This window comes from Leuciscus leuciscus (genome assembly GCF_965113295.1).
Source record: "Leuciscus leuciscus genome assembly, chromosome: 17".
In the NCBI taxonomy this organism is placed as follows: Eukaryota; Metazoa; Chordata; class Actinopteri; order Cypriniformes; family Leuciscidae; genus Leuciscus; species Leuciscus leuciscus.
The window spans coordinates 37,729,688-37,754,656 of record NC_138741.1 but is presented as its reverse complement, the minus strand read 5'-3'; the positions used below and the strand labels follow the sequence as shown (position 1 = coordinate 37,754,656).

Genomic DNA, 24,969 nt, shown 5'->3' with positions numbered 1-24,969 from the left:
TGGTAATTTAGAACTTTATCTTTATTTTAGTTTCCAAAGCAACATTTCTCATTTTAAAGTTTTTCAACAAATTTTTTTATTTTTTATTCTAATTCAGCACTTAAATTGTCAAAAACAACTTTTAATAGTGTTAGTTTTAGTGAAATCAGCATGTTTCACAGTTTGGTTATTGGTATTGTTTTTATTTTGAATCTACAGGTAAAAACAATGGTTCCCCTTTTTTAATCTTTTAAGCCATTTAAAACAAATACATAATATACAGGATATATACTGAAAGCATAAATGACAAGATATATACTGAATATCATCAAAGCTAAAAATAAAAAGAACTGAGCATGACTATTAAAAAAAATTTCACAGACAAAAGGTGAATAATTAATTACTGTTTATGGATAATTTCATGAGAAATGTACATTTTTCAAAGAGTGAAATGTGATATTCTGACTTAAATGAAACGCGTTATCATGTTAACCAACAAACAAGGCATGATAAAAACACAGGAATTAAGCTCACCGTGTTTGAAATAGCTGAGAACCGGACGTTTGGTTCACGGTCGATGGTCTGGTCAATAATGATAAGGCTGGCTTGCTCGGATGAGCAAAGTTCATTTTAACTCAATCAACTGGATTTCAGTTTACCCACTCATTAACCTTGGATTTACGCTTTTTCCAGATACTACAAACGGTGACAAATGTCTCCAGATTGATCCAGTTAAGAAAAGCAATGTTTCTGGGTTTGCAAGGTTAACCTTAATGAGAAACACACACACACAGCGTAAAGCCGCGTGACGTCACCGGCAATGACAATGACATAGTCAAAGAGACACATTCAATATGAACAATATCTGAACGCATGAAGTGTAAATGTAACCCTACAGAGACGTGTCCCTCCTCAGGCCACAGGAGGTGGCGACTGCTCCTCTCGCTCTTCTTGATCCCATTCCGTCTGGAGTTCAGAGGAGACTTCGGTGAACAGATGATCCCAATCCCAAACAACATCCTCCTGAAAACCATGAAAACCCATAGGAACTTCATTAAGAGAGAGAGGCTGGGAAGCACGAGAAGTACAGTGGCTTTAAAGGGACACCTAAAAGTCATCATTTACTTACACTCAAGCCGAGGAACACAAAAGGACATTTTTGTTGTTGTTGTTGTTGAATAATCTATGCATCTTCTATAAGGAAACAATGTCTGTCAAGCTCCAACGATGAAAAACAACAATAAAATGATCCAAAAAGTAGAGTCGATGACTTGTGCACTTCATTCAACTGAGTTTCACAGGAAAGGCATCAACTTCAGAACTTTTAAAAATAATTTTGATAGTTATTATTGTCCTTGTCGTAATGGACTGTCATTGCATTCACTACCAGTCAAAAGATTGGAATAATTAAGGTATTTTTAAATGTTTTTCTCTTTTGCTAAAATATCTGTTTTCTAAGTGAATATGCATTATGAAGTGTCATTTATTCCTCTGATCAAAGCTGAATTTTCAGCATCATTACTCCAGTCTTCAGTGTCACATGATCCTTCAGAAATCACTCTAATATGATAATTTGATGCTCAAGAAACATTTATTATTATCATCAATACAGTTGTACTGCTTTATATTATTTTTTGGAAACCGTGATACACTATCATTCAAAAGTTTGAGGTAAGATTTATTTTAAAAACCATTATTCATCAAGATGCATTAAATTGATCAAAAGTGACAGTAAAGACATTTATAAATGTTACAAAAGATTCTATTGCAAATAAATGCTGTTTTTTTAACTTTCTATTAATAAAAAATTCTGGAAAATAAAATGTATCAGTTTTCACACGAATATGAAGCAGCAAAAAAATCTATTTCAACATTGATAATAGTAATAAATAGTGAGAATCAGATCATCATATTAGAGTGATTTCTGAAGGATCATGTGACACTGAAGACTGGAGTAATGATGCTGAAAATTCAGCTTTGATCACATAAATAAATTACACTTTACTATATATATACTGTATATTCACATAGAAAACAGTGATTTTAAATCATAATATTTCACAATGTTATTCTTTTTACTGTATTTTTTATCAAATAAATTCTTGGTGAACATAAGGGACTTTCAAAAACAAATGATTGCAAGCGTTTGACTGCTAGCCAGTGTTTAAAAGAGTGAAGCTACTTCAAAATGTCTTATTTTTGTGTTTCACAGAAGAAAATGAGTTTGTAATGACATGAGGGTGAGCAAATGATGACAGAATGTTCATTTCTGGGTGGACTATCGCTGTAAAACATCACAGGAAAGTATGAAATGAAGAATGTTGGTCCTGGTTTCATAATCAGGCCCTAGAAAGAGCCGGACAGACGCTATATTTGCTCACCTCTCTCACCTCCTGCTCCGGGGCTAAAACCTTCGTGAGCAACTTCAGGTCAATCTCTCCATCCTGGAAACATGCAGTACAAGCAAAACACTGGGCAAACAATTACTGATGATACCGCAGCTATGCAATCTCAGCATGTGACCATATAATCACCCAAAAATACTGTAGGATGGGAAAGATGCTCTAACTAAAATGATTCAGAAACTTGACTCTGCCTTACAGGAGAGTCAACAGTCGGTGTTGCTGTTTAGGAATGATGGGTAGAGTGAGTGTCTCACCAGGGTCTGGAAAGCAGAGTACTTCATGAGGTCGTTGTCCAGGTCTCTGTAGGTCATAACTCGGTTCACCTGGATACTGAAGACAAGAGAGAGTCGGTTCACATCATCTTAAAGACTAGACTGTGCTACCTTTAAATTGCTGATAGACAACCAGATGAAATTCTTTGAAACTTTTCAGCACCATCATTCAAATCAAGAATTAATTGAAACTTTGACATTCTGACAAACCATCACAAACCTGACATCCTAAAACTATTTCACCTTTAACACTGACTTGAGATATGAATTATATATGTTTAGGGAAACCACCTTTATTGATTTTGGTTTCATTTTCCATTTAGCTTTCTTAAGGCAGGTCAGAAATCAGAGACTAACTGTGATTACTCCATGACAGCCCTAGATTAGCACAATTAACTGTTCAAGATAAGATGTTTGTTTGTTGTTGTTGTTGTTAAGCACCATATCCTCAGTAAAGCTGGTCTAGAATGATAGTTATTGTGAAAAGCACTATGCAAATAAATCTGAATTGAAAAATCTTTATCCTCTTGTTTCTTGTTAATCTTAAATAAAGTAAATGTTTTCCAGATAATATTTTAAGCATGTGTTTTGGCGTCAGTACAGTTGCAATATAAAACCAATTGTTTTTATCTGGTAATGGATAACTTGCATAATATTTATTGTTGATTATTATTTTCAAAAAAGAGAATAAATGAGTTTTTGCACATAAAAATAAATATTGTATATATATATATATATTCTATTGCACTGTTTCTGAACTCCTGAAACGCCTCCATTGTAGTCTTGAGTTTCTTCCGGGAACGAACACGTCACAATATTCCTCATTATAATAATTCATATGCAGAATAAAGGGGCGGGGCCTGGTTGAGTTAGTTAGTAGTGTGTTAAACTGGCGGTTATGGTAAAGGACGTTTCCCAAACACACTCGAAGCGCTCGACCAATCACAACACACTGATCCAGCCGACCAATCAGAGCACAGTGTTCTTTTCAGAAGGAGGGGCTTCATAGAGACAGGAACTAAACAGAGCGTTACAGACAGACTGGGAAGAGAGGAGCTGCAATAATGGAGAATATGAGGAGAATAATCAACATTCAAGCAGGAAAACCTGTTCTAGTAGAGCCTGAAAACCACATCAAGACTTGTGAAAAAGGGCAATAAAATGTAATAAAGTTTCTTAGCAAGATCCATCTGTCAAATGTTCAAACATTGGGCTCAAGTGGACATGTTTCAGAATGATTTCACTATTGTGTGTGGGCATGTGAACCATATGAGTATATTTCTGATGATGAGTGTCATATGATACCTGGGTGGAGCAGCGATCTGCATGGTGAGATCTTCGTCTTGAACCTCCTCCAGGTCTGGAATCACTGGGATGTCTAAAACAAGTCGGTGAAATACATTTTCCATTGAACTCTAACAAGACATGTAATACAGAAAATTATCTTATCATGTACTCGCCCTAACGCTGTCCCAGATGTATGACTTTCTTGCTTCATATGAACACAAACAGATTTTCAGAAAAATAATCCATCTCTGTTAGTTCATACAATGCATGTGGATGGGACCCGCAAAGAGGACGCTTCACAAACCACAACTAAATAACTAGCATACTACAACTAAATAAGCTTGCTAGAAAAAACAGCAAACAAGAACAAGCCCATAATAACACTAAATAAATACAAATGCTTTGTATTGAAAATAAGACCAAAATATTGCGACCTCTGATCATATGAAGAAGGAAAGCCATATCCTCCTAGGACAGCATGAGGATGAGTACAAATTCATTTATTTCATCCCTTTAAACAATGCTTTAGCAAGGAAACAAGCTTCTTTTGTGTTAAATGTAGCTAATTATGAACTATAAATACATCTATCTGATAAGCTTCAGGCCTCAATCATTCATTCCACGGTTTATCAGTCGATATAAGCACTTTCAGAATGATTTCTTCCAGCAGATGAACGAGGAAAACATGGACATCAGAATACATCCGGCTATTTAAAGAGGCAGACGGTAAAACTGCATCACTCTTATAATAATAAACAGAATGCTATCGTACTTTGGTGTGAATGCTAATAAAATGAACGTTCTTGGTATGAACGGGCCTTTAACGCAACGGCTAGTTTACAGAAACAAATATTGACTTTTTATAATGGACTTACAACAGTCAGTTTTATTTACTCGCCAAAGCCAATTCAGCTCCTCTTGTTAGCCTGATTATGGATTTAAACTCACCATGTGATCAAGCTACTAATTATTTATTAGAATATAAAATAAAGTTGTAACTTCTCAGTAATAATTTCATGTAATTTAGGCCTAAGTGCTTAACTCCATTAATGAGAATGGCATATTTAATCTAAATGTGTATATCAGATGTAAAACATAGCTTAAATCCTTCTTGTATTTCTTTAAACTGTTATTGTGAACATGCACTGTATTTATGATTAGGACTCATAATGAAGATTTACAGTGGTTTCCTTCATCTTTGTCCCGTCAAGTTTGTTTTTAATAGATCACACCCTTTGCGTGGGAAGTGGCGTACGCACGTTTCCAGCCATGTTTATAAACGAGACCGCATGTTATTTAAAGCGGCAGACGCAAAACTACATCACGCATATAATAATAAACAGTACGTTTGCAAATAAAATTAACGTTCTTGGTATGAACGGGCCTTTACACTGGCTAACATAACTCCTAGTTTACAGAAACAAATATTGACTTTTTATAATGGACTTATTACAGTATATCGACATCAACACTTTCAGAACGATTGTTTCAGGCAGAAGAACGATGAAAATATTGACATCCAATCAGAATACATGAATACAGAATACATAAACTTATTGACATAAACTTAAATGTTATGGTACTTTGGTGTGGATGCTAATAAAACAAACTGTCTTAGTATGAACGGGCCTTTTTGTAACGGCTAGTTTACAGAAACAAACATTGACTGTTTGATACAGTCAGTCTTATTTACTGGCCGATTCAGTTCCTCTCAGAGCCTGATCATGGATTTGAACCGAGCCACAAAGTTTTCCTCTTCGAGACGCGCACTCGGCCATATGCTACAGCTACTGCTGGGTGTTACTGCGAGTTGCAGCATTTCCCACAATCCCTCCAATCATCACAGATGCTGTCTGTCTCCTCGGCACGGCTCTGTTTATATATTGTGTGTGTGAACTGTTTGATTCCCTCCCTCCTCCCAGTGTTTCTCTCACTCTCGCGCTGACATCCTCCTCCACGCTGCCCCCCTGTCACGGAGACCAGGCGGCCATGAATATTCAGTGATCGAGACAGTATCTCTCCCCGCTGTGAGGCGGCGCTCCGGCCAGGGGCTCCCCAGAAACCGACACACACTCGCACTCATCCCGGAGCCGAGCATTTGGGCCCTGTCAGCGCCGGCCACCCTCAGGACCCGTCAGGCCAGAGCGGCGACCTGCGTGTCCACTCGGGCCGGGCCGGGCCGGGCTCCAGGAGCGCAGGCCTGCCTGCGAGCCCATCTGTGTGGGGTCGGAAGTCACGGCGAGGCCTGGCAGGAGCCGCGGTGCCAAGAGCCACGCACCCGCTGCCCAGAACAGTGGGAACCCGCTTTAATTGGCAAAACTCGACAGGACAGAGCGTGGCATCGCTCCCAAAGAAGGACAAACTTTCACAGCCCTTCTCCTCTCTTTTTTTTTTTGGACAGGCTTTTGCTGGAGTGCGTTCAGGTGTGGCACGTTCACAAAACCACCGTCACAGTGCTTTACACGGAAGAAAGCATTGCTTTTCTTTATCAAGGAACGTTTTGTTGATAAAATCAGAGCAAAACTTCTGTCACCTTCACCACTTAAAAGTGGAAAAGTTCAAAAACGCCAGATGCTTTTATCCAGAAACAAGCGATTCATTTTTACATTCATTTTACATTCAACCAATGCTGAAAAAAGTAGGTAAGGTTACACTTTATTTTGATGGTCCCTTTTGAACATTCTGTAGACTACAAGTCACTTAAGGAAAGTTTTGTTGATTAAAATCAGAACAAAACTTCACCACTTAAAGTGGAAAAGTTAAAAAACGATTCATTTTTACATTCAATTAAAATTAGTGAAATGTGTTGTTCAGTGTTTCTACTACAACTATACAACATGCAATGGCCAGATGCTTTTATCCAAAAACAAGCAATTCACTTTACATTCATTTTACATTCAACCAATGTGGGAAAAAGTAGGTAAGGTTACACTTTATTTTGATGGTCCCTTTTGAACATTCTGTAGACTACAAGTCACTTAAGGAAAGTTTTGTTGATAAAATCAGAGCAAAACTTTTGTCACTTTTAAAAGTTAAAAAACGACACGAGTGAAATGTGTTGTTCAGTGTTTCTACTACAACTATACAACATGCAATGGCCAGATGCTTTTATCCAGAAACAAGCGATTCACTTTACATTCATCCAATGTTATAAAGTAGGTAACACTTTTTTCTTCAGCCTGATATATGCACTGCCATTCAAAAGTTTGGGATTGGGTTTTATTGTTAACAAAATCAGAACAAAACTTTTGTCACCTTCACCACTTAAAGTGAAAAAGTTCAAAAGCGATTCATTTTTACATTCATTTTACATTCAACCAATGTTGAAAAAAGTAGGTAAGATTACACTGTATTTTGATGGTCCCTTTTGAACATTCTGTCGACTATAAGTAACTTTGCAACTACATGCCAACTAACTCTCAATAGATTATTAGTAGACTCTCTGCTTAATATCTGCAAACTCTTTATTTTAATGCTTTCCAACAGATATTCTACTGACTATAAGTCACTTTGCAACATGTCAACTTATTCTAACCCTAACCCTACCAGTCTACTAATATTGTAATGAGAGATAGTAGACATGTAGGTGTAACGTTACTTATAGTCAACAGAATGTGTAAAAGGGACCATCAAAATAAAGTGAAACCACTTTTTATAATAACTTTGACGTCTGTTCATGACTACTAAGTCATTAACAAACACTGTAACATTATGTAATGCCTAAAGGAACAGTTCACATTCACATCTGATCGTATGGAAAACAGCAGCTCTGACATTCTGCTAAAACTGGTCTTAGAGCACACATCAAATATCCATCAAACATGGTTTCACAGTCCTGTAAAGACTGATATATACAAGAGTAATAGTCAGGAAAATGTTTAAAATGGATCAGTTTATCAAACCTTTAGACAAATATTTTAAAAAAGAGAAAAAGTTTGCATATGTTGTTTGCTGAGTATATCCTATTTGCTGCATCAGGCGTTTATGGCTCGTATAGTCTAATATAGTGAGAATATGAAGGGAAAAACAGCTCAGTTTTATTTCACAGGCCCTAAGTGAACAAAAATATGCAATTTAGTGCAGATGCTGATATTAATATGAACAAAAAGATGCATTTTTTTTAATATAAGAGATACTATAGCAGATTCTTACATAATGCATATAAATATCAGGCGTCACTCAATATCTGCCAATAATATGTCGAAGTAAGACGATATTTAAATGCTTAGTTTTATGATCAAAGCTCTGAAGTTTTAAAACATAATGCAATGCAATGATTGAGAGATGAACAAATAAACCTCAAAGTAGGCTTTAAAGGGTTCAACGTTTTAAAAGTGCTTAAAACATTCCCTTCACATTCAAGCAGTGTTGAACTGATAACAACTTTCATTAATAAGGAACTTCTATATAACTAACGAATGTGAATTAGCGCTGTTCACCAAGTCATTGAGCCAGTGGTAATGTGTGTGTGAGTGCAGCGTTTGTGCTCCAGACATGAAGGATTCCTCAGATCAGTGTGTTGATGAGGAGGAGCGTGACGCTACTTTACTAAGGTGGAAAAATCCCACAGATGCTCATTGAAGGAGGAACCGGACCAAATCTACAGACCGGAAGATCGAAAAAGGCCATCTAGAACACCTTAATACCACAGCAACAGGCTAACAACCACTGAAACACCAGGGGCCGGATTCACAAAGATAGACTTTGACTATGGCTTAGATATAGTAGATAGTCAGACTTCAGATAGACATCTAAATCAGACCGTTGCACAAAGCACGTAAGACTCTGACTATCTTAAGTAGGACTACACTGCAATGCATTCTGGGTAAATTAAGACACACTTCAAAACAAAAAATATGGCGGATCGAGTAGGCGCATTCAGCCGCTCAGTGCAGTTTACCCCAGCGGAAGATATGTGTTTGTTGGAGGAGTATAACAGTTACAAGGACATTTTACTTGGGACATTTAGCGGAGAATGTAGTAACAAGAAGAAATGTTTCAATTATGAGCCATTTTCCCTTTTCTTTTGGCTGTTTGTAATGTAACTGATTGTTACTGCTGGTTGCCATGGTAACAGAGTCTTAGACCTAAGTTAGCCTGGGGGGAAGAGGTCTAATGTTTTTGGTCTAAATTAAGTCAGTCTTTATTTTTGTGAAACAGTCTAACTTTACTAGTCTATGAGCACATTCTAGACTTGTCTAACACTATAGACCGCTCTAGAATAGCTTTGTGAAACCGGCCCCAGACTACACTGAACCATTTTGAATGAATAGTTAGTGGTATTGAATGAATCCAAAATATAGTAAATACCATCTGGTATTTATTGTTTCCCTGTGCTCATGCATTCTGGGATTGCGTTCTCCACCAAAGCTGCGTTATGACCTTAAACAACCGAACCCATGATGCCCAGAAACACTCCCTCCACACACACACACACACACTCTATCTCAAGGAGATAAACGTGGTCATTTTTAATTCCCTCTCAGGCTTTCCGAATCCCGTCACAAAAGCCACGTTCGATTCATCTCCCTGACCCTCATAACAAGCCCCGTTATCCTACATTGATAACTTCTTCCTTTTCTCTCATTTTTAATTAAAGCTAATTAAAAATGCCAGCCTCGTTTAGTCACTGACAAGATTCATCTGTGTTCCTGATACACAAATAAATGCAGGCGCGCACGAGCGCTGCTTCATATTCATGAGCGCGAGGTGACAGCGTCCCCTCATCTCTAAAGCGTGTGGTTCAGCAGATTCGGGCCCCCGTGGACCCGCAGTCACATCTAATGCTCTCAGAGCAATGACATCAGAAAGCCTTCGCAAACAGGCCCCCGGACCTGAACTCTCACACCCTCCCTGCGTCCGGCCCGATAGTGCACCGTCGACACAATCCTCCACGTGAGGCGGCGAGAGGAAAAGCTCTCGCTATGCAAACGCCATGATTAAGCGGCCAGAGAAAACAGCGTTTTGTTTAATGAGGTCGCGATACGACCTGTGACACACGAGGCGGAGAGGGAACGTGTGGCAGAAACCGGGTTTTGATGCGGATTCCATCAAAGAGTCGAGCAAGACGAACACATTATTCTCTTATTTATATTTATGAGTTCAAGCAACTTTCACACGAGGAAAGGAGGATCAGACTCAGTGAACGAGATCAGGAGGGCGGCCGACATTGTTCAGACATCAGTATGTGTTTATGAAAGTTGGCATTAGCAACTAGTTATGAGTTTGATATGTGTTTAGTATCATTGATATACCATGAATGAAATTTAATTCTTTACATTTTCTCTCTCTTTTTTTCCCCCTTTCATTTGAATTTTAGTCATTTTGTTGTGTGGTTTAGTCTTTTTTAGGGCTGTGCATCCAAAATATAAGTTTGTGTTTACATAATATGTGTGTGTACTGTGTATAATTATTTTGCATATATAAACACACACACATGCATGTATATATTTACGATTTTTTTTAAATTTATATATAAAATATTTATATTTATATATAATATAAATTATGTATAAATAAATATATATATACACTATATACATGCAAACATCTCTAATATACATATGTAAATATATAAGTGCATGTGTGTGTATTTATATATACAAAATAATTATACAGTACACACACATATTATGTAAACACAATTTTGTGTTCGCTGTGATTAATCACAATCTTTTTTAAATATAGTTTTTTTAAGTTTCAGCAGTTTATTTAGCTTTAGTTATTTTAGTACTGAAACCAAATGCAACTAGCTGAAATAAATCCAGTATATTGACAATATATTAGCAGATTTATATTATATTAATTTGTTTATATTTGACACTAATTCTTAAATCTTCTAATAAATTTCTAAATCTAACAAATTAATTTTCTGTTTTCAAATGAGCTTTTAGTCTATTTTAGTCACTCGATCAGTATGTAGTTTAATGCACATTCTGGCAGCTGTGTCCAGTGTGTTACTTCTGCATAATCTCTTTATTTTTATTCATTTTAGAATCATTTAAGGTCTCTTTCTCATTTGTGAGTGCAGCATATGGCCTGAAGATGGCATGTTTCCATCAGGTCCTTTAAGCCTAATGTAAGTGTGTTTTCCGCTGGTGTACGTCATGAAATAATGTTTCAGACTGTGTAGTAATTTATCAGTCCCAGCAGCTGGAGGCTCACAGAACACACTCCGCTATCAGCCCTCTTATGGAGTGTCGTACAGTAAATTAGCAGACATTAGCTTCAGTTCTGTTGGAATTTCCTAAGGCGTGTTCATGGTGGAGTGAATATGTTTGAAGTGAACCCGAGCTCCGGGGAATCATCTATACTCACCGCTTTCAGTGTCGGAGCCCTCGGGGGTTTGAGGCCTCAGACGCCGGCTTCACACACGGGGAGAGACATCGGGTTAAACACAAGAGAACAGGGACATACACACACACATCATTTTTATTAATGTGAACGCTCTCCAAAGTGGACAAATGTGAAAACGCTGTGTCGTGTGTGTAGTGTGAACTGAGAAAACACATATTGTACCAATAGATATTGATGTTTATAGCGGTATTGTGTCTGTTATGTGTGATTCACTTTTACACAGTTGCTAAAATATGTTACTTTGCTTCTCTTCATATCACAGTCCTGCAAAGATGACAGGATTCACTCGCATTTGCTGAACATGAGAGCAGTTTTAGCGTTTTACACCAAACATATAATGCTGAGTGAGTTTGCTGGATGCTTCAGTGAATGAGGAGATATTTACCAGAAGAATTACGCCATAACTCTATTATTTATTTTTCCGTCTGTATCGTCTCAGTGAGTGTGTGTGAGGGTTTACTCATGCGCAGTAAAGCTGAATTTAGCATTTCCAGGCGTTTTCCAGAAGTTCCTCATCCGCACTGAAACACCAGTGTGGACGGAGAGCGCTTCTAAACGAAAACGCCGTTTTCAAATGTATCCGGATTAATGTAGACGAAGCCTCACACACACTCTCTCACACAATGTTGCATAGTTTTGTATAGTCAGCTAAATCATGTGATTATATTGTGAATATGTGTCTTGTCGTCCAGTCCTCGTGGACTCAACGCTACCGATCTAGTCCATAACCACAGGTTATACATGTGAACTCCACCATCATGCCTTTTAATCAGAGTGATTGTTCTGGCATTAACCAAGGACACTTTCAGTATGACGGTAATTTCCTCCTTAAATCAGGAGCATAAACAAACATGTCCTTTTCTTAAGACTGCGGTTCCTAATCACTGCATGCTAATCTGAGTCCTGAAGACAGTAAAAGTGAAGACAGTGAAGACAGTGAACTCACTCCTCCAGCTCTTCAGCCGCCTGACGTCTTCCAGACCTGTGGAGGACATCACAAATCAAACTTACAACAATCAACCAGCATAATCACACTCAATCACTGCAAGTGTGTGTATCTGTGTCTGGTGAAACGTCTTCTCAGACTGAATCCTCTCATCGAAAAACCCACAGCTTTAATTAATCAACATTCATTTTAAAAGAAGCATTTTTATGCACACACTGTTTTGGAAAGGAAAATAGCATAGACTATTTATTTATTTTAACCCTCCTTCAGCTCGAGCTTCACGAGTCTTTCTGTGTCAAATCTGCCCTGATTTATCAAGGAAACGCAAGAATAACTTTGATATTGTTAGTAATATTTCAGCTGGACTGAAGCAGCTTCGCTTTACTTGATTATCATACATCATTTATTATCATAATCATGAGTATCAAATATGATCATCAGGCTTTTGAGGAAGGTTTATTTGTTCATCTCTCAATCATCATTATATTGCATTACATTATATGATTTAAAACTACAGAGATTTGATCATAAAACTAAGCAATTAAATATCATATTACTAAGATATTGTTGGCAGATATTGATATGCATTTTATGCAAGTATCTGATATACTGTTATAAAGATCTCATTGATTTACATTAAAAGCATCATCATCTTTTTGTTCATATTAATATCAGCATCTGCACTAAAATTAATATTTGTACTCAGTTTGGGCCTGTGAATAAAACTGAGCTGTTTTTTCCTCCATATTTTCACTTTATCATCAGACTATATGAGCCATAAAAGCCTTATTTATCAGATATGATACTTAAATACACATGCATTATATATATTTTTCTAAACATTCAATAAACTGTTCAATAAGTAAAAAGAAATAGTTTTTCCTGACTATAACTTCATATGTCAGGCTTCACACGTTTGAAGGTGATGTACTGGATCCTGCTGGTGTTCTGCTGGTGTTTAGCGCCATCTAATGGCTCCTGAGATTGGACTGTGTTCATGTGCAGTTTAATATACTACATCTGAGTGAAATTATGCTGGAATAATAAACACTTCACTAGAGAAGACAAATGAAGAGTGACACAAAGGCCACATAAATATGTGTTTTCTGTGTGTTTCGAGGGTCTTGAGATGCTGATCGTGAGTTCGGCCCCGTCCTCTCATTACAACGCCGTGAACATGCGAAAACTGCCAAGAAAAGTTGTTCGGGATCAAATATATTGTGACAATTTGGCCTCAAAGATTCATCAATAAACTGACAGATCATTTAGTGTCAATTAGGAGTGATAGATCTGCAAATCCCGGGATTTCTGCTGTGGGATTAGTGGGAACAGAGCGCCGGTGATTGAGCACGAGGGGTGACATTGAGATGAAGAAAGAGTCCTTGTCTTCTTCAGAGGTTTCAGAAGCAGAATCAATGCGTGGAGAAGGCCTTTAACACCTCCCGGCCGGGAGAATCGGGAGAAGTTTGGTGACGCTTTGACCTTTCCTGAGAGACGGGGAGAGTTTGCTCTATTCTCCGGTAACTGAGCCGATAGAGATGGGGTATTTGAACCTTTAGATTAACAGGTCTGAAAAGAACCAGTTTTTCTAAGTGTAAAAGAACATTTAAAAAAATCTAAAGAACCTTTTTTCACCATAAAGAACCTTTCGTCCAATGGAAAGATCCCATGGAAGTTAAAGATTCTTTATGGAACCGTCGATGCCAATAAAGATCCTTCATTTTTGAGAGTGAACTTTAATTTCTCCAGTTTATGCATATTATATGCAAAATAACATTCAAAAGTTTGTGGTGTGTACGATTTTTAAAAATGTATTTAAAATAAGTCTCTGATCAAAATACAGTAAACACTGTGAAATATTAAAATAACAATTTTCTATGTGAAAATAAAGTTTAATGTAATTGTGATCAAAGCTGAATTTTCATGTGTCTTCAGTGTCACATGATCCTTCACAAATCACTCTAATATGAGGATTTGATGCTCAAGAAACATTTATGATTATTATGAATACTGAATACAGTGCTGCTTCATATTTGTGTGGAAACCATCATACATTTTATTTTTCAGGATTCTTTGATTAATAGAAAGTTCAAAAGAACAGCATGTATTTGAAATAGAATCTTTTGTAACATTAAAAATGTTTTTACTGTCACTTTTGATCAATTTAATGCGTCCTTGATGAATAAAAGTACTAATTTATTTTCATAAAAAATTCTTACTGACCCCAATTTTTGAATGAGGATTACATTTGAAGTGGATTATTGTGGAAAAGATTCACTTTATATTTTTTTAAAACTACATGTGCAGTAAAGAGACTTGACTGTGCAGTATTCAGTGAGTATCATGAGAGTGTGGCATTAAAACCACAGATCTGCACCCCAGACGTACCTGGGATAAAGCGGGGTCAAATATTGTTATTAAGATTATAAAAAAATAGTGATTTTACTATATATTTTACCATGAAAATCACTAATGCTCTTATATATGATATAAAGTGGGGGGGAAAACAACTGTGTTAGCAAACAGTATCTTAACACTGTCATATAAAGTGTTCTCTCTCAATTAAATACTGTAAAAATTCATAATGTGTCATTTATTATGATATCAAGGTCTCATCTTCAAAATATTGGATCGAATCACTCATTTTGAGCCGCATCTTCATATCTGTTAAATAACATGAGCAACACGAGCTTTACTGGCATATATCAGAAACATGAGATTCACACACACTATTACGCTAACACTGGAACTAAATGCACACATATGATGCACATGTAAATGTACTGCAGACTTTAGGGCTCATACACACTTTAAACTAAATTATTTTTGAAGTTGTAAATAAAACAAAGATTATTATAGTGCGTTTTACAAGAAAATACAATTTCTGTCTTTCTACTTCAAAATTACATGTTGAATTCAGTGTTACTTGCCTTTTCTTTGTAATTATTTGTGAAATTTACTAGCGATTTCTGAGGTAAAACTCTTTCTACCACATATTTTTCGTTGGATTGAACGGATCCAGAATGATGAATTTGATGATCATGTTTATCAGAGACTTTATGTGGAAACATGGGTGTTTCTGTTTTCTTACATTAGAGTTTCCAGGAGAATTACTGAAATGAATGCTGCCATTAGGAGTGATCATAATGTTCATTTAACAGGAGATGATGCCATCATGTGGCGACCGACGGCCATTGCTGGCTGTTCCTCTAATGGAGTGAACAACAAATCCTATAGGACTGATGTAGGATTAGGTGTATTTATTAAGTGTTTTACATCCAGAAGTCATGCTATCGTGAGAATGATAAAAGAAATACTGAGAAATGCTCAACTACTGCAGTACTTGCTGGATTGCAAACACATCTCACACATGATGCATGTCCTCTTTCCTGCTTGATATTTACATTTATTCCTTTAGCAGACACTCTAATCCAAAGCAACTTACAAATGAGCAATTTATCTTAACAGGGTTCGTACAAACACTGTCAAAAGAAATTCCAGGACTTTAAAGGACTTTTCAAGCTCTACAATCAGAGATCTCACTAATCAAACAATATCTTTTTTACCTTTAAATAGCATAAAATAAAGGTAAATAGCTTTATAAAAATAAACCAGTGAAACAAAATGGTACTAATAAAGTGCAGCACATGCAATGACTGCGGTAACTTTAATGGTTTAAAGGACACTATGACAAAGATAATCGCTCTCCTTATTCAAACTGATTTGATGGACCTGAAGAATGAAAGTTGTATCATGTACTTGCATATTTATATGAGCAATATCACACTCACAGCCATGCAAAACGGCTCAATATCTTTATCAGACGGACTGCAGAGGTCATTTTGTGTGAAAAGATTGTTTTATCAATTGACATTAATTTTACATTTATTGTCTTTCAATAATTCATGCACTTTTTAATAAAGCGTGTGGAACTGTTTCTTATTGACAGCACATGCGGTGTGTGAGGAGTGTGTGTGTGTGTGTGTGTGTGTGTGTGTGTGTGTGTGTGTGTGTGTGTGTGTGTGTGTGTGTGTGTGTGTGTGTGTTGAGTAGATGTAGGAAAGAACAGTGTGGGCCTTTAGAAAGGCGAAACATGAAGAACATGTCATGAATCTAGAGGTTTGTAGTGTACTAACTTGGCAGATCCGGTTCCTGCGCTCTCCTCCGCCCATCCTCCCTGCCGACGGGCCGGTTTCGGTGGAGGACCCTGGGATCAAACACACACACTCTCAGCACATCACGTCTCATGGATGAGCACTCAGACAGATGTGTGTCTTCACATTAACTGTGTCATGTACGCACTAGACCAACATCACAGTTGCTAATACAAGTATTAAAGAGCACCTGTTATTCTCTTGTCCATGTTTATCTGTATAGAAGATGGCTGTAAAAATAAATCTGCATTGTTTATCCTTTTGATCTTTTATAACAATTTTTGTTTGCAAAACTCCAACCTTTTATTGAAGTTAATGAATTGAAAGTGGGGGGGAAAATCACATTATGAAATTGTATTAATTATTGCAATCTCCTTTTGCCAAGATAACAGCTCTGAGTCTTCTCCTATAATGCCTGATGAGTTTGGAGAACACCTGACCAGAGATCAGAGATCATTCCTCCATACAGAATCTCTCCAGATCCTTCAGATTCCCAGATCCCTGTTAGCGCTTCTTCTCTTCAGTTCACTCCACTCATCAGGTCTGGGAACTGGGACGGTCATGCCAGAAGCTTTGTTTTGTGCTCTAACACATTTTTGTGTTGATTTGGATGTTTGTTCCTGATGGAAGATCCAACCACGGCCCATTATAAGATTTCTAGCAGAAGGCGTCAGGTTTAGATTCTTTATCTGTTAGTATTTGCTAGAATCCACGATGCCATGAATCTGAACAAGAAGTCCAGGACCTCCAGCAGAAACATATGCCCACAACATTAAAGATCTAGCAGTGTATTTAACCGTGGGCATGGGGTGCTTTTATCCCTGTTAGCACCGAACACATCTAGCATGTTTGCTGCCAAAAGCTCTTTTTTAGTTTGATCTGACCACAGATCCCTGTGCCGTCTGAAGATCCAGTCGTGTCTGACCACTGAATATGCTGGAGTTTGCTTTTGGAGGAGCGAGGAGGATCGAGGAGGATCTTTCTTTCTTGTGACCCTCCCGAACAACATGTGGGGATGTAGGGGTTGTTCGATTTTTTTTTTCTGATCCCAAGACTCAAGTAATCTCTGCAATTCTCCATCTGTGATCCTTGAAGAGTCTTTGGCCACTCAAACTCTCCTCCTCACCATCCATTAAGACAATATAGACACACGTCCTCTTCCTGGCAGATTCGTCACATCTTTAGTTGATTGGAACTTCTTAATTATTGCCCTGATGGTCAAAATGGGGATTTTTCAATTCTTAAGCTATTTTCTTACAGCTCTTTCTATTTTGTGAAGCTCAACAATCTTTTGCTGCACATCAGAACTATATTCTTTGGTTTTACTCATTGTGACGGATGATTCAGGGAATCTGGCCTTTGTGCTTCCTCATATTTAAACTCCTGTGAAACAAGTCATAGCTGGACAATTTCATGCTTAGTCACCCTGGTGTGATAAAAAAAAATATATTCATGAATATTCATGTCTTTACTGTCACATTTGTTGAATTTAATGCATCATTGCTAAAGAAAAGTATTCTTTTCTTTTTTCTTCTTTTTATTTAATCTTACCCTAAACTTTTGGATGGTAATGTAATAATCTGTAACATTCTGATAATAATCATAAATGTGTCTTGTGCTTCTGAAGGATCATGTGACACTGAAGGCTGGAGTAATGATGCTGAAAACACTTTAAATTAAATTGTAATAATATTGAACAATATCACAGTTTTGACTGTACTTTTGATCAAATAAATGCAGCCTTGGAGAGACTTCTTTCAGAAACATGAAAAAATCTGAATTAATCCAAACCTTAGTCAACTTTAAATAAACATCTGGGTTATAATATGTTATGAAATAGCGATGAAATAAAGTAGTGTAGGACAGTGAGAGAGCGCTGACGGGGTTTGAGGGGTGTAAGTGTGGGAACCGCTCTGACCAGGCATGACCCAAAATAGCTTCACAGGGGAAAAAAACATCTCACTTTATTCTTTCATTCTGAAAATAGTCGTTTGGGCTTCGACAGCGGTTCTGTGAGCAGCTGAATAACGGTCCAGCTTTAACATGACAGAATTCCTCGGGGCACAACAAGGGTGGGCAACCCACAAACGCATCTGAAAAAAAGACGCATTTCTCATTACCAAATTGGGTCTGCAAATAAGCCAGAGCCCTGCAGGAATTCAGTTACTTTCAGCTTAAAAAACACAGCAGAGCAAATAAACTTCCGTTCCTGGGTTCCTTCAGCAGGGTCATTTGTAAATCCTAATGTCAGGATGGGGGGGGGGGGGGGGGGGGGGGGGGGGGGGGGGTCGCTCTGCATTCCACCTCAAATGAGACGCTATACATGTCTTTCATGGAGTTCGTGGAAAATGGGTCAGCAGAGAGAACCAGGGGAGTGCATAATGAGTGTTCATCAAGTGCCATCAGTTCACCTGAATAAAAGCACATAAAGGTCTCCTGTACTGAAGAGATGAGCTGTTCAATTCAATAAAAAACTAACAAAAAACACACTTGCATTAAAAAATAGACCCTCAAATGAATTTCAGGGGATCTATTACCTGAACTTATATAAATGCATGATTGCAACTTAAAAATTCTAAATTATTGCTATAATTAAACTTTTTAAGTTGCATATATTGTACAACATTATTTTGACGAGTTCTGTTGTAGACAATTACATTTGTGAGAAAATTAACTCTTTCCCCGCCAGCCTTTTGTTTTTAAGTTGCCAGCCAACGCCAGCATTTTTCATGGTCCCCAGAATATTTTGTTGTAAAAATATGTAAACAGTCAATATATCAAAAGAAAGAACAGAGCTTATGGTTGAGCCACTGGAGTCACTTGGACTATTTTAACGATGTCTTTACTAACTTTCTGGGCCGGCAAGCTTCAAGAAGCCTATGGAGGAGTGAGACAGCTCTCAGATTTAATCAAAAATATCTTAATTTGTGTTCTGAAGATGAACGAAGGACTTACGGGGTTGGAACAACATGAGGGTGAGTAATTACTGACAGAAGTTTCATTTTTGGGTGAACTAACCCTTTAAGTGAACATTAACAGTAGAGAAAGACACATACAGTATATCAGTATATTGGATCCGTGCATTACTCTTAAAGTGACAGCAGCCTAAGGGCTGGATCAGAGTTTCTGCTGTTAAAAACAGCAGGTCAGCAGAACAACAAAAACACAAGGTCTATTTACGTGTTTTTAAAAGTTAAATGCTGTGTCATGCGCAAGATGCTGCAAAAGACACGAGATGCAAGTGCACCGGTTAAAGACGTCTGTCTAGCGTGTGTTTACATTGAAAAACAAGGGAAAAGAAGCACAGTGGATTGGAAAAACGCGTTTTTGTATGAACGGCCCCTAATATTCCTGCCGCTATCTGTGTTCTTAATGTTAATCAAACCAAAAAAGACCAAAAAAAAATTACAAAAATAATCACTCACTGCTCTTCACTGAGTAACTTTTGTAACTTTTGTAAGTATTAATCTTTATTTAATTAACTTAAAGGCCGCCAGTGTCGCTAATAAACACAGGTTTCTGAATTCTACATATATCACCTTTGAGAAAGCGTTCAGACAAAAGAATTCAGACAAATAACTTCAAATCACTGATAAGCGAGTCAAGAGTTATTTATTATACAATAAAATCAGCCCCAGTGTTTAGCATGAGGATCAACATCACAGATCTCAACGCTGGATGCTCAGATGTGTCTGCTTCACACAAGCAAAACATACACTTGCAGAGAAACAAAACTAAACACTGGCTATCAAGACGTGAGGAAAACAGGCCTGTCACACATCATGGCAGAAAAATGTATTTCACGTATATGTGAGGTCACAGGGGACTCAAGAATCCTGGTTTTACATCGGAGAACACAGCCTAATTTGGAAAGTTTACAGAAAAAAAGAAGAAAAAAAAACATATCTGGAATTCCGAGCAGAACTCGTGTACGGCTCTCAGCACTCTTGGGGACAAACCAAGAGCGACCAAAGATGGCATGCCTCAGATGCCGATGCCCTGCGGTAACAGCGGAGAAATGTGCCTCAAACAATCTTCAGTTCATGTGTAAGAGAGAGGGTTCACTGAGGGAAACTCCTGAAAATAGAAGCAGCGCTCAGGACATTAATACTGTTGTACTCGCATTTAGACTCGCAGGCTTTGCACTGCATGATGCTTTCATTTGCCTACGATATTCCCATGTGCATCGATTAGGGCTGGGACGATACACCTAGCTCCCGATCCGATACTATCACGATACTTGGGTGCCGATACGATATGTATTGCGATTTTTAAGAATTGCGATTTTACAAGCTATTGTAAAATTGGACAACAACCTACGTCTGCGATGCTTCACGACATCACCATAATAAGACTAGCATGTTTAATTTTTTTTTCTGTCCTCCACGACAAGAGTGAGTGAGTGTGTGTGTGTGCACGAGTGAGTGAGTGAGCGCGAGTGAGTGTGTGTGTGCACGAGTGAGTGAGTATGTGTGTGCACGAGTGAGTGAGCGCAAGTGAGTGTGTGTGTGCACGAGTGAGTGAGTGTGTGTGTGTGTGTGTGTGTGTGTGCACGAGTGAGTGAGTGCGAGTGAGTGAGTGTGTGTGTGTGTGTGTGTGTGTGTGTGCACGAGTGAGTGAGTATGTGTGTGCACGAGTGAGTGAGCGCGAGTGAGTGTGTGTGTGCACGAGTGAGTGAGTGAGTGTGTGTGTGTGTGCACGAGTGAGTGAGTGCGAGTGAGTGAGTGTGTGTGTGTGTGTGTGTGTGTGTGTGTGTGTGTGTGTGTGTGTGTGTGTGTGTGTGTGTGTGCACGAGTGAGTGAGTATGTGTGTGCACGAGTGAGTGAGCGCGAGTGAGTGTGTGTGTGCACGAGTGAGTGAGTGTGTGTGTGCACGAGTGAGTGAGCGCGAGTGAGTGTGTGTGTGCACGAGTGAGTGAGTGAGTGTGTGTGTGTGCACGAGTGAGTATGTGTGTGCACGAGTGAGTGAGTGTGTGTGTGCACGAGTGAGTGAGTATGTGTGTGCACGAGTGAGTGAGCGCGAGTGAGTGTGTGTGCGCGAGTGAGTGAGTGTGTGTGCGCGAGTGAGTGAGTGAGTGAGCGCGAGTGAGTGTGTGTGTGCACGAGTGAGTGAGTGAGTGCGAGTGAGTGAGTGTGTGTGCACGAGTGAGTGAGCGAGCGAGATTGAGTGAGTGTGTGTGTGCGCAAGTGAGTGAGTGAGCGCGAGTGAGTGTGTGTGTGCACGAGTGAGTGAGTGAGTGCGAGTGAGTGAGTGTGTGTGTGCACGAGTGAGTGAGCGAGCGAGATTGAGTGAGTGTGTGTGTGCGCGAGTGAGTGAGTGAGCGCGAGTGAGTGTGTGTGCACGAGTGAGTGAGTGAGTGCGAGTGAGTGAGTGTGTGTGTGCACGAGTGAGTGAGCGAGCGAGATTGAGTGAGTGTGTGTGTGCGCAAGTGAGTGAGTGAGCGAGCGCGTGTGTGTGTGTGTGTGTGTGTGTGTGTGTGTGTGTGTGTGTGTGTGTGTGTGTGTGTGTGTGAGACGGCACGCGATGACTGGTTGGGAAGCAGTGTGTAGTCTGACAGGTTTCTTGTCCACGACACGACAAGATTTTAGGAGTCAAAATCGTGTAATCTGACACCGTGACTATCGTAACAGACAAAAAAATCGTGTAATCTGACCCAGGCATTATACAGACTGTACATGATGTATAAGATGAGTCATATTTACAAAAACAGATCATCACATCTTTCTGAGTTTTACTTCAGAAGCATCATACAGGACTACATTCTCTTGAATAAATGATTCAATAACAAATAACTTTTTTATCAGTCACCTAGTGGCGAAACAATGTAATCGATAAATGCGTTATTTTAACCGCCAAGTTTCCATCAAAAGCTGATTTACTCTATTTTGACAGTATTTATATTTGAACTTTAAACTTTTATCCAAGTACTTCTATGATAATTTTAACTATTGTATCACAGAAATAATGACACTATGAGGTTGAAAAGAGTGTTTGTGAAGCGTTTCATGACGACTCTCTCCGGGTCAGCGTCAACACAGATCTGAATGTCGCGATATGATTTGGTCAAAGTTTAATAGACAGACGCGTGTGTGTTTGAATGGAGATCACAGTCTTTTAAAGAGGAATCGTGCATCTCTATCGTCTCCCAGTACATGAGCATCGCGAGGGCTTTCAGTGCGTTCAGTCTCACGTCTCTTCCACACGTCCACTCTGGATATTACATCACTCAACACTCATAGATAACGACACATTTCATCCTCTGTTGGAACGAAAGTGGCTAACTTCTGTCAACCTCGTCTACAAGCAAGGACAAAAATAAAGCAATTTAATTAGAATTAATATCGATTCTGGAATAAAAAAACATTTGTTTAAATCGTAATTTTTTTTTTTTTTATAATTCCTGCAGGTTTTGCTCTCACACCACAAGCATGCGATCCACTGATCTATATGATGTGCTTTCAAACAGCTCGTGAGTACACAAATTTCTTATTTTTCGTGGCTTATTGCACTTAAACGGTCAAATACATTCAAAATTATGTCATTTTGCCGAGTATTCAGGAACCGCATGTTGTGTAACAGTACATTGGATCCATGCATAAGCTCTTAAAGTCCAGCACTGATATTCCTGCTGTCCTTCATGTTCATCAAAGAACAAAAGACAAAGAGAACATCACTCGCTGCTCTTGACTGAATACGTTTTGTAACTTTACTTCTAAGCATTAATCTGTATTTAATTTTTACATCGGAGACTATCCAGTGTTATTTAACATTTGATTACTTTGACAACTCAAGATGTCATTTAATTTTTCCAACTTTCATTTAAAGGGAAAGTAGTCAAAAGTAACAGGGTGGACAATAAATTGAGGGACAAGCTAAAAAGCTTGATTATAATTGCTAAAATAAATGTAGTAATTAAAAAAAGTGTATTTATGTGGTAAAAAAATTTATATTGTTCAACATGTTACTGCAGTGAGACCATGATCTTTACTGGGGACACAAAGGCACAGAATCCCGGGAATGACCCAAATGCATTTGTCCTGTCAGATTTAATCTGGAGCCTTCTTTTCACATACAACAAACATGTAAACTGATCTGGTTCATTAATAATGTAAAAAAAATAAGATTTAATGGGAGAGATTTTGTACTGTGTGCTCAAAACCGTATCACGTCTTACTTCTTAACTTACTATGAGTAGATATACGGTTACTAGACCTTTTTCCTTTAGTCAAGGACTTCCTCAAACGAAAAGTGTTTCTCTTTGGTTAATATTCATAAATGCAGTGAAATGTGTTTGTTTTGATGCAGACTGACCTCTGTGACCGAACTGAGCGATGAAGATGATTTCCTCTGACGAGAGTCTTCAGTGTTCATCATCTCAGCAGCCTGACGAGCTCTTCGGCCTGACCGAGCCACCTATTCAACATGAGCAGAACACCTGTCAATCATAACCTCTGAGCAGCACACCTGTCAATCAACACCTTCTGGAATAATCCATCCCAACATTAACAGACATTAGAAATTACAATCTGCTAGAAGAAAATTAGGTCCGTTTTAGAACACTGAGATGTACTTTATTTAATGTTTTATCAATTAAATAATAAAAATGCATGATTTTATTTATTTTTGTATTAGATTTATTTTGATGTTTATTAATGCATGTTCAGCATGTGGTCCACAGACGCCATTACTGTTGCTATGGCAACATGACGCGCGAACTCTGTTTACACACGATGAACGAGAAAGTACGCGTTCTCTTAAACACACAAACAACACTACATCATGTTAGTCCTGTTTAGTAAAGTTGAGTGATCTGCAGGACTAGTTCATTTGACAGGGTATCGGCTGTTTAGCCCACACAACACTAACGTTAATGTCCTGCAGTTTGAAACGCGGCGTGAAAGAAAGACTAATGTGAGCCTTTTCTGAAGGCTACTCCGTGTCTGCACAACTGTCTATCTGCACACGAATCTCTAAAAACAGTTTAATATGAATTCAACTCACATTTTTAGTTAATCCACCGTCTGCCAGCTGAAGACTGTCGTCCATTTCTAACGGAGACGCGTACCGGAAGTGACGTCACGTCACCGCTGACTCCTGGCACGTTATGAAATATAATGGCAAAATAATTATATCCCAGGCAAATTCCACCAGTCATACCCGAATAGGTGATTTTCATGCAAAAGATTGTACCAGTTGACTTTCAAAATAATAAAACATGTGTTAAAAGCTATTTCTTTCTGTCTGTCTGTCTTTCTTTCTTTGTTTGTTTGTTTTACTGTCGTCCAGTGATTAATGTGATTGTCAAAAAGTATACAAAACAAAACAATGAAATAATATAATAAAATGAAATAAAATCAGACTGATAAACAGTAAAACGGTGCTATTACCATGCATTTTTTACCATGTTTTTAGGCATGTGCCATATATAGTACTCTTTAAAGTATTATCATACATGAAAAAAACTGTAATAATTTAGTGTCATTATCTATTAAAGTGCCTTTAAATCTAATACAATCTGTGTACCATGGTATCACCACAGTATCATGGTTTATGTAATGGAGGGTTATAAC

The 24,969-nt window shown here is 38.1% G+C and overlaps 1 protein-coding gene across 1 annotated transcript; it reads right to left on the bottom strand.

Moving 5' to 3' along the window:
• Positions 1 to 368: 368 nt before the first annotated feature.
• ift43 (intraflagellar transport 43 homolog (Chlamydomonas)) lies at positions 369 to 24,469 on the bottom strand. Its single transcript, XM_082143664.1, has 9 exons — positions 24,401 to 24,469; positions 23,711 to 23,812; positions 16,382 to 16,452; positions 12,246 to 12,281; positions 11,261 to 11,307; positions 3,962 to 4,034; positions 2,639 to 2,714; positions 2,361 to 2,423; positions 369 to 1,002 (listed from the first exon to the last, which is right to left on the bottom strand). Exons 1-9 carry the CDS (start codon positions 24,443 to 24,445, stop codon positions 892 to 894), a joined length of 624 nt encoding a protein of 207 aa, XP_081999790.1. The 5' UTR covers positions 24,446 to 24,469; the 3' UTR covers positions 369 to 891.
• Positions 24,470 to 24,969: the final 500 nt, after the last annotated feature.

Coding starts and splice junctions, on each gene's coding strand:
- ift43 (XM_082143664.1), bottom strand. CDS start 24,445: ATGGACGACAGTCTTCAGCTGGCAGACGGTGGATTAACTAAAAAT. Junction 16,453..23,710: donor CGCTCAGTTCGGTCACAGAG/GTCAGTCTGCAT, acceptor GTTTGATCCCAG/GGTCCTCCACCGAAACCGGC. Junction 1,003..2,360: donor CGGAGCAGGAGGTGAGAGAG/GTGAGCAAATAT, acceptor CATGGTTTTCAG/GAGGATGTTGTTTGGGATTG.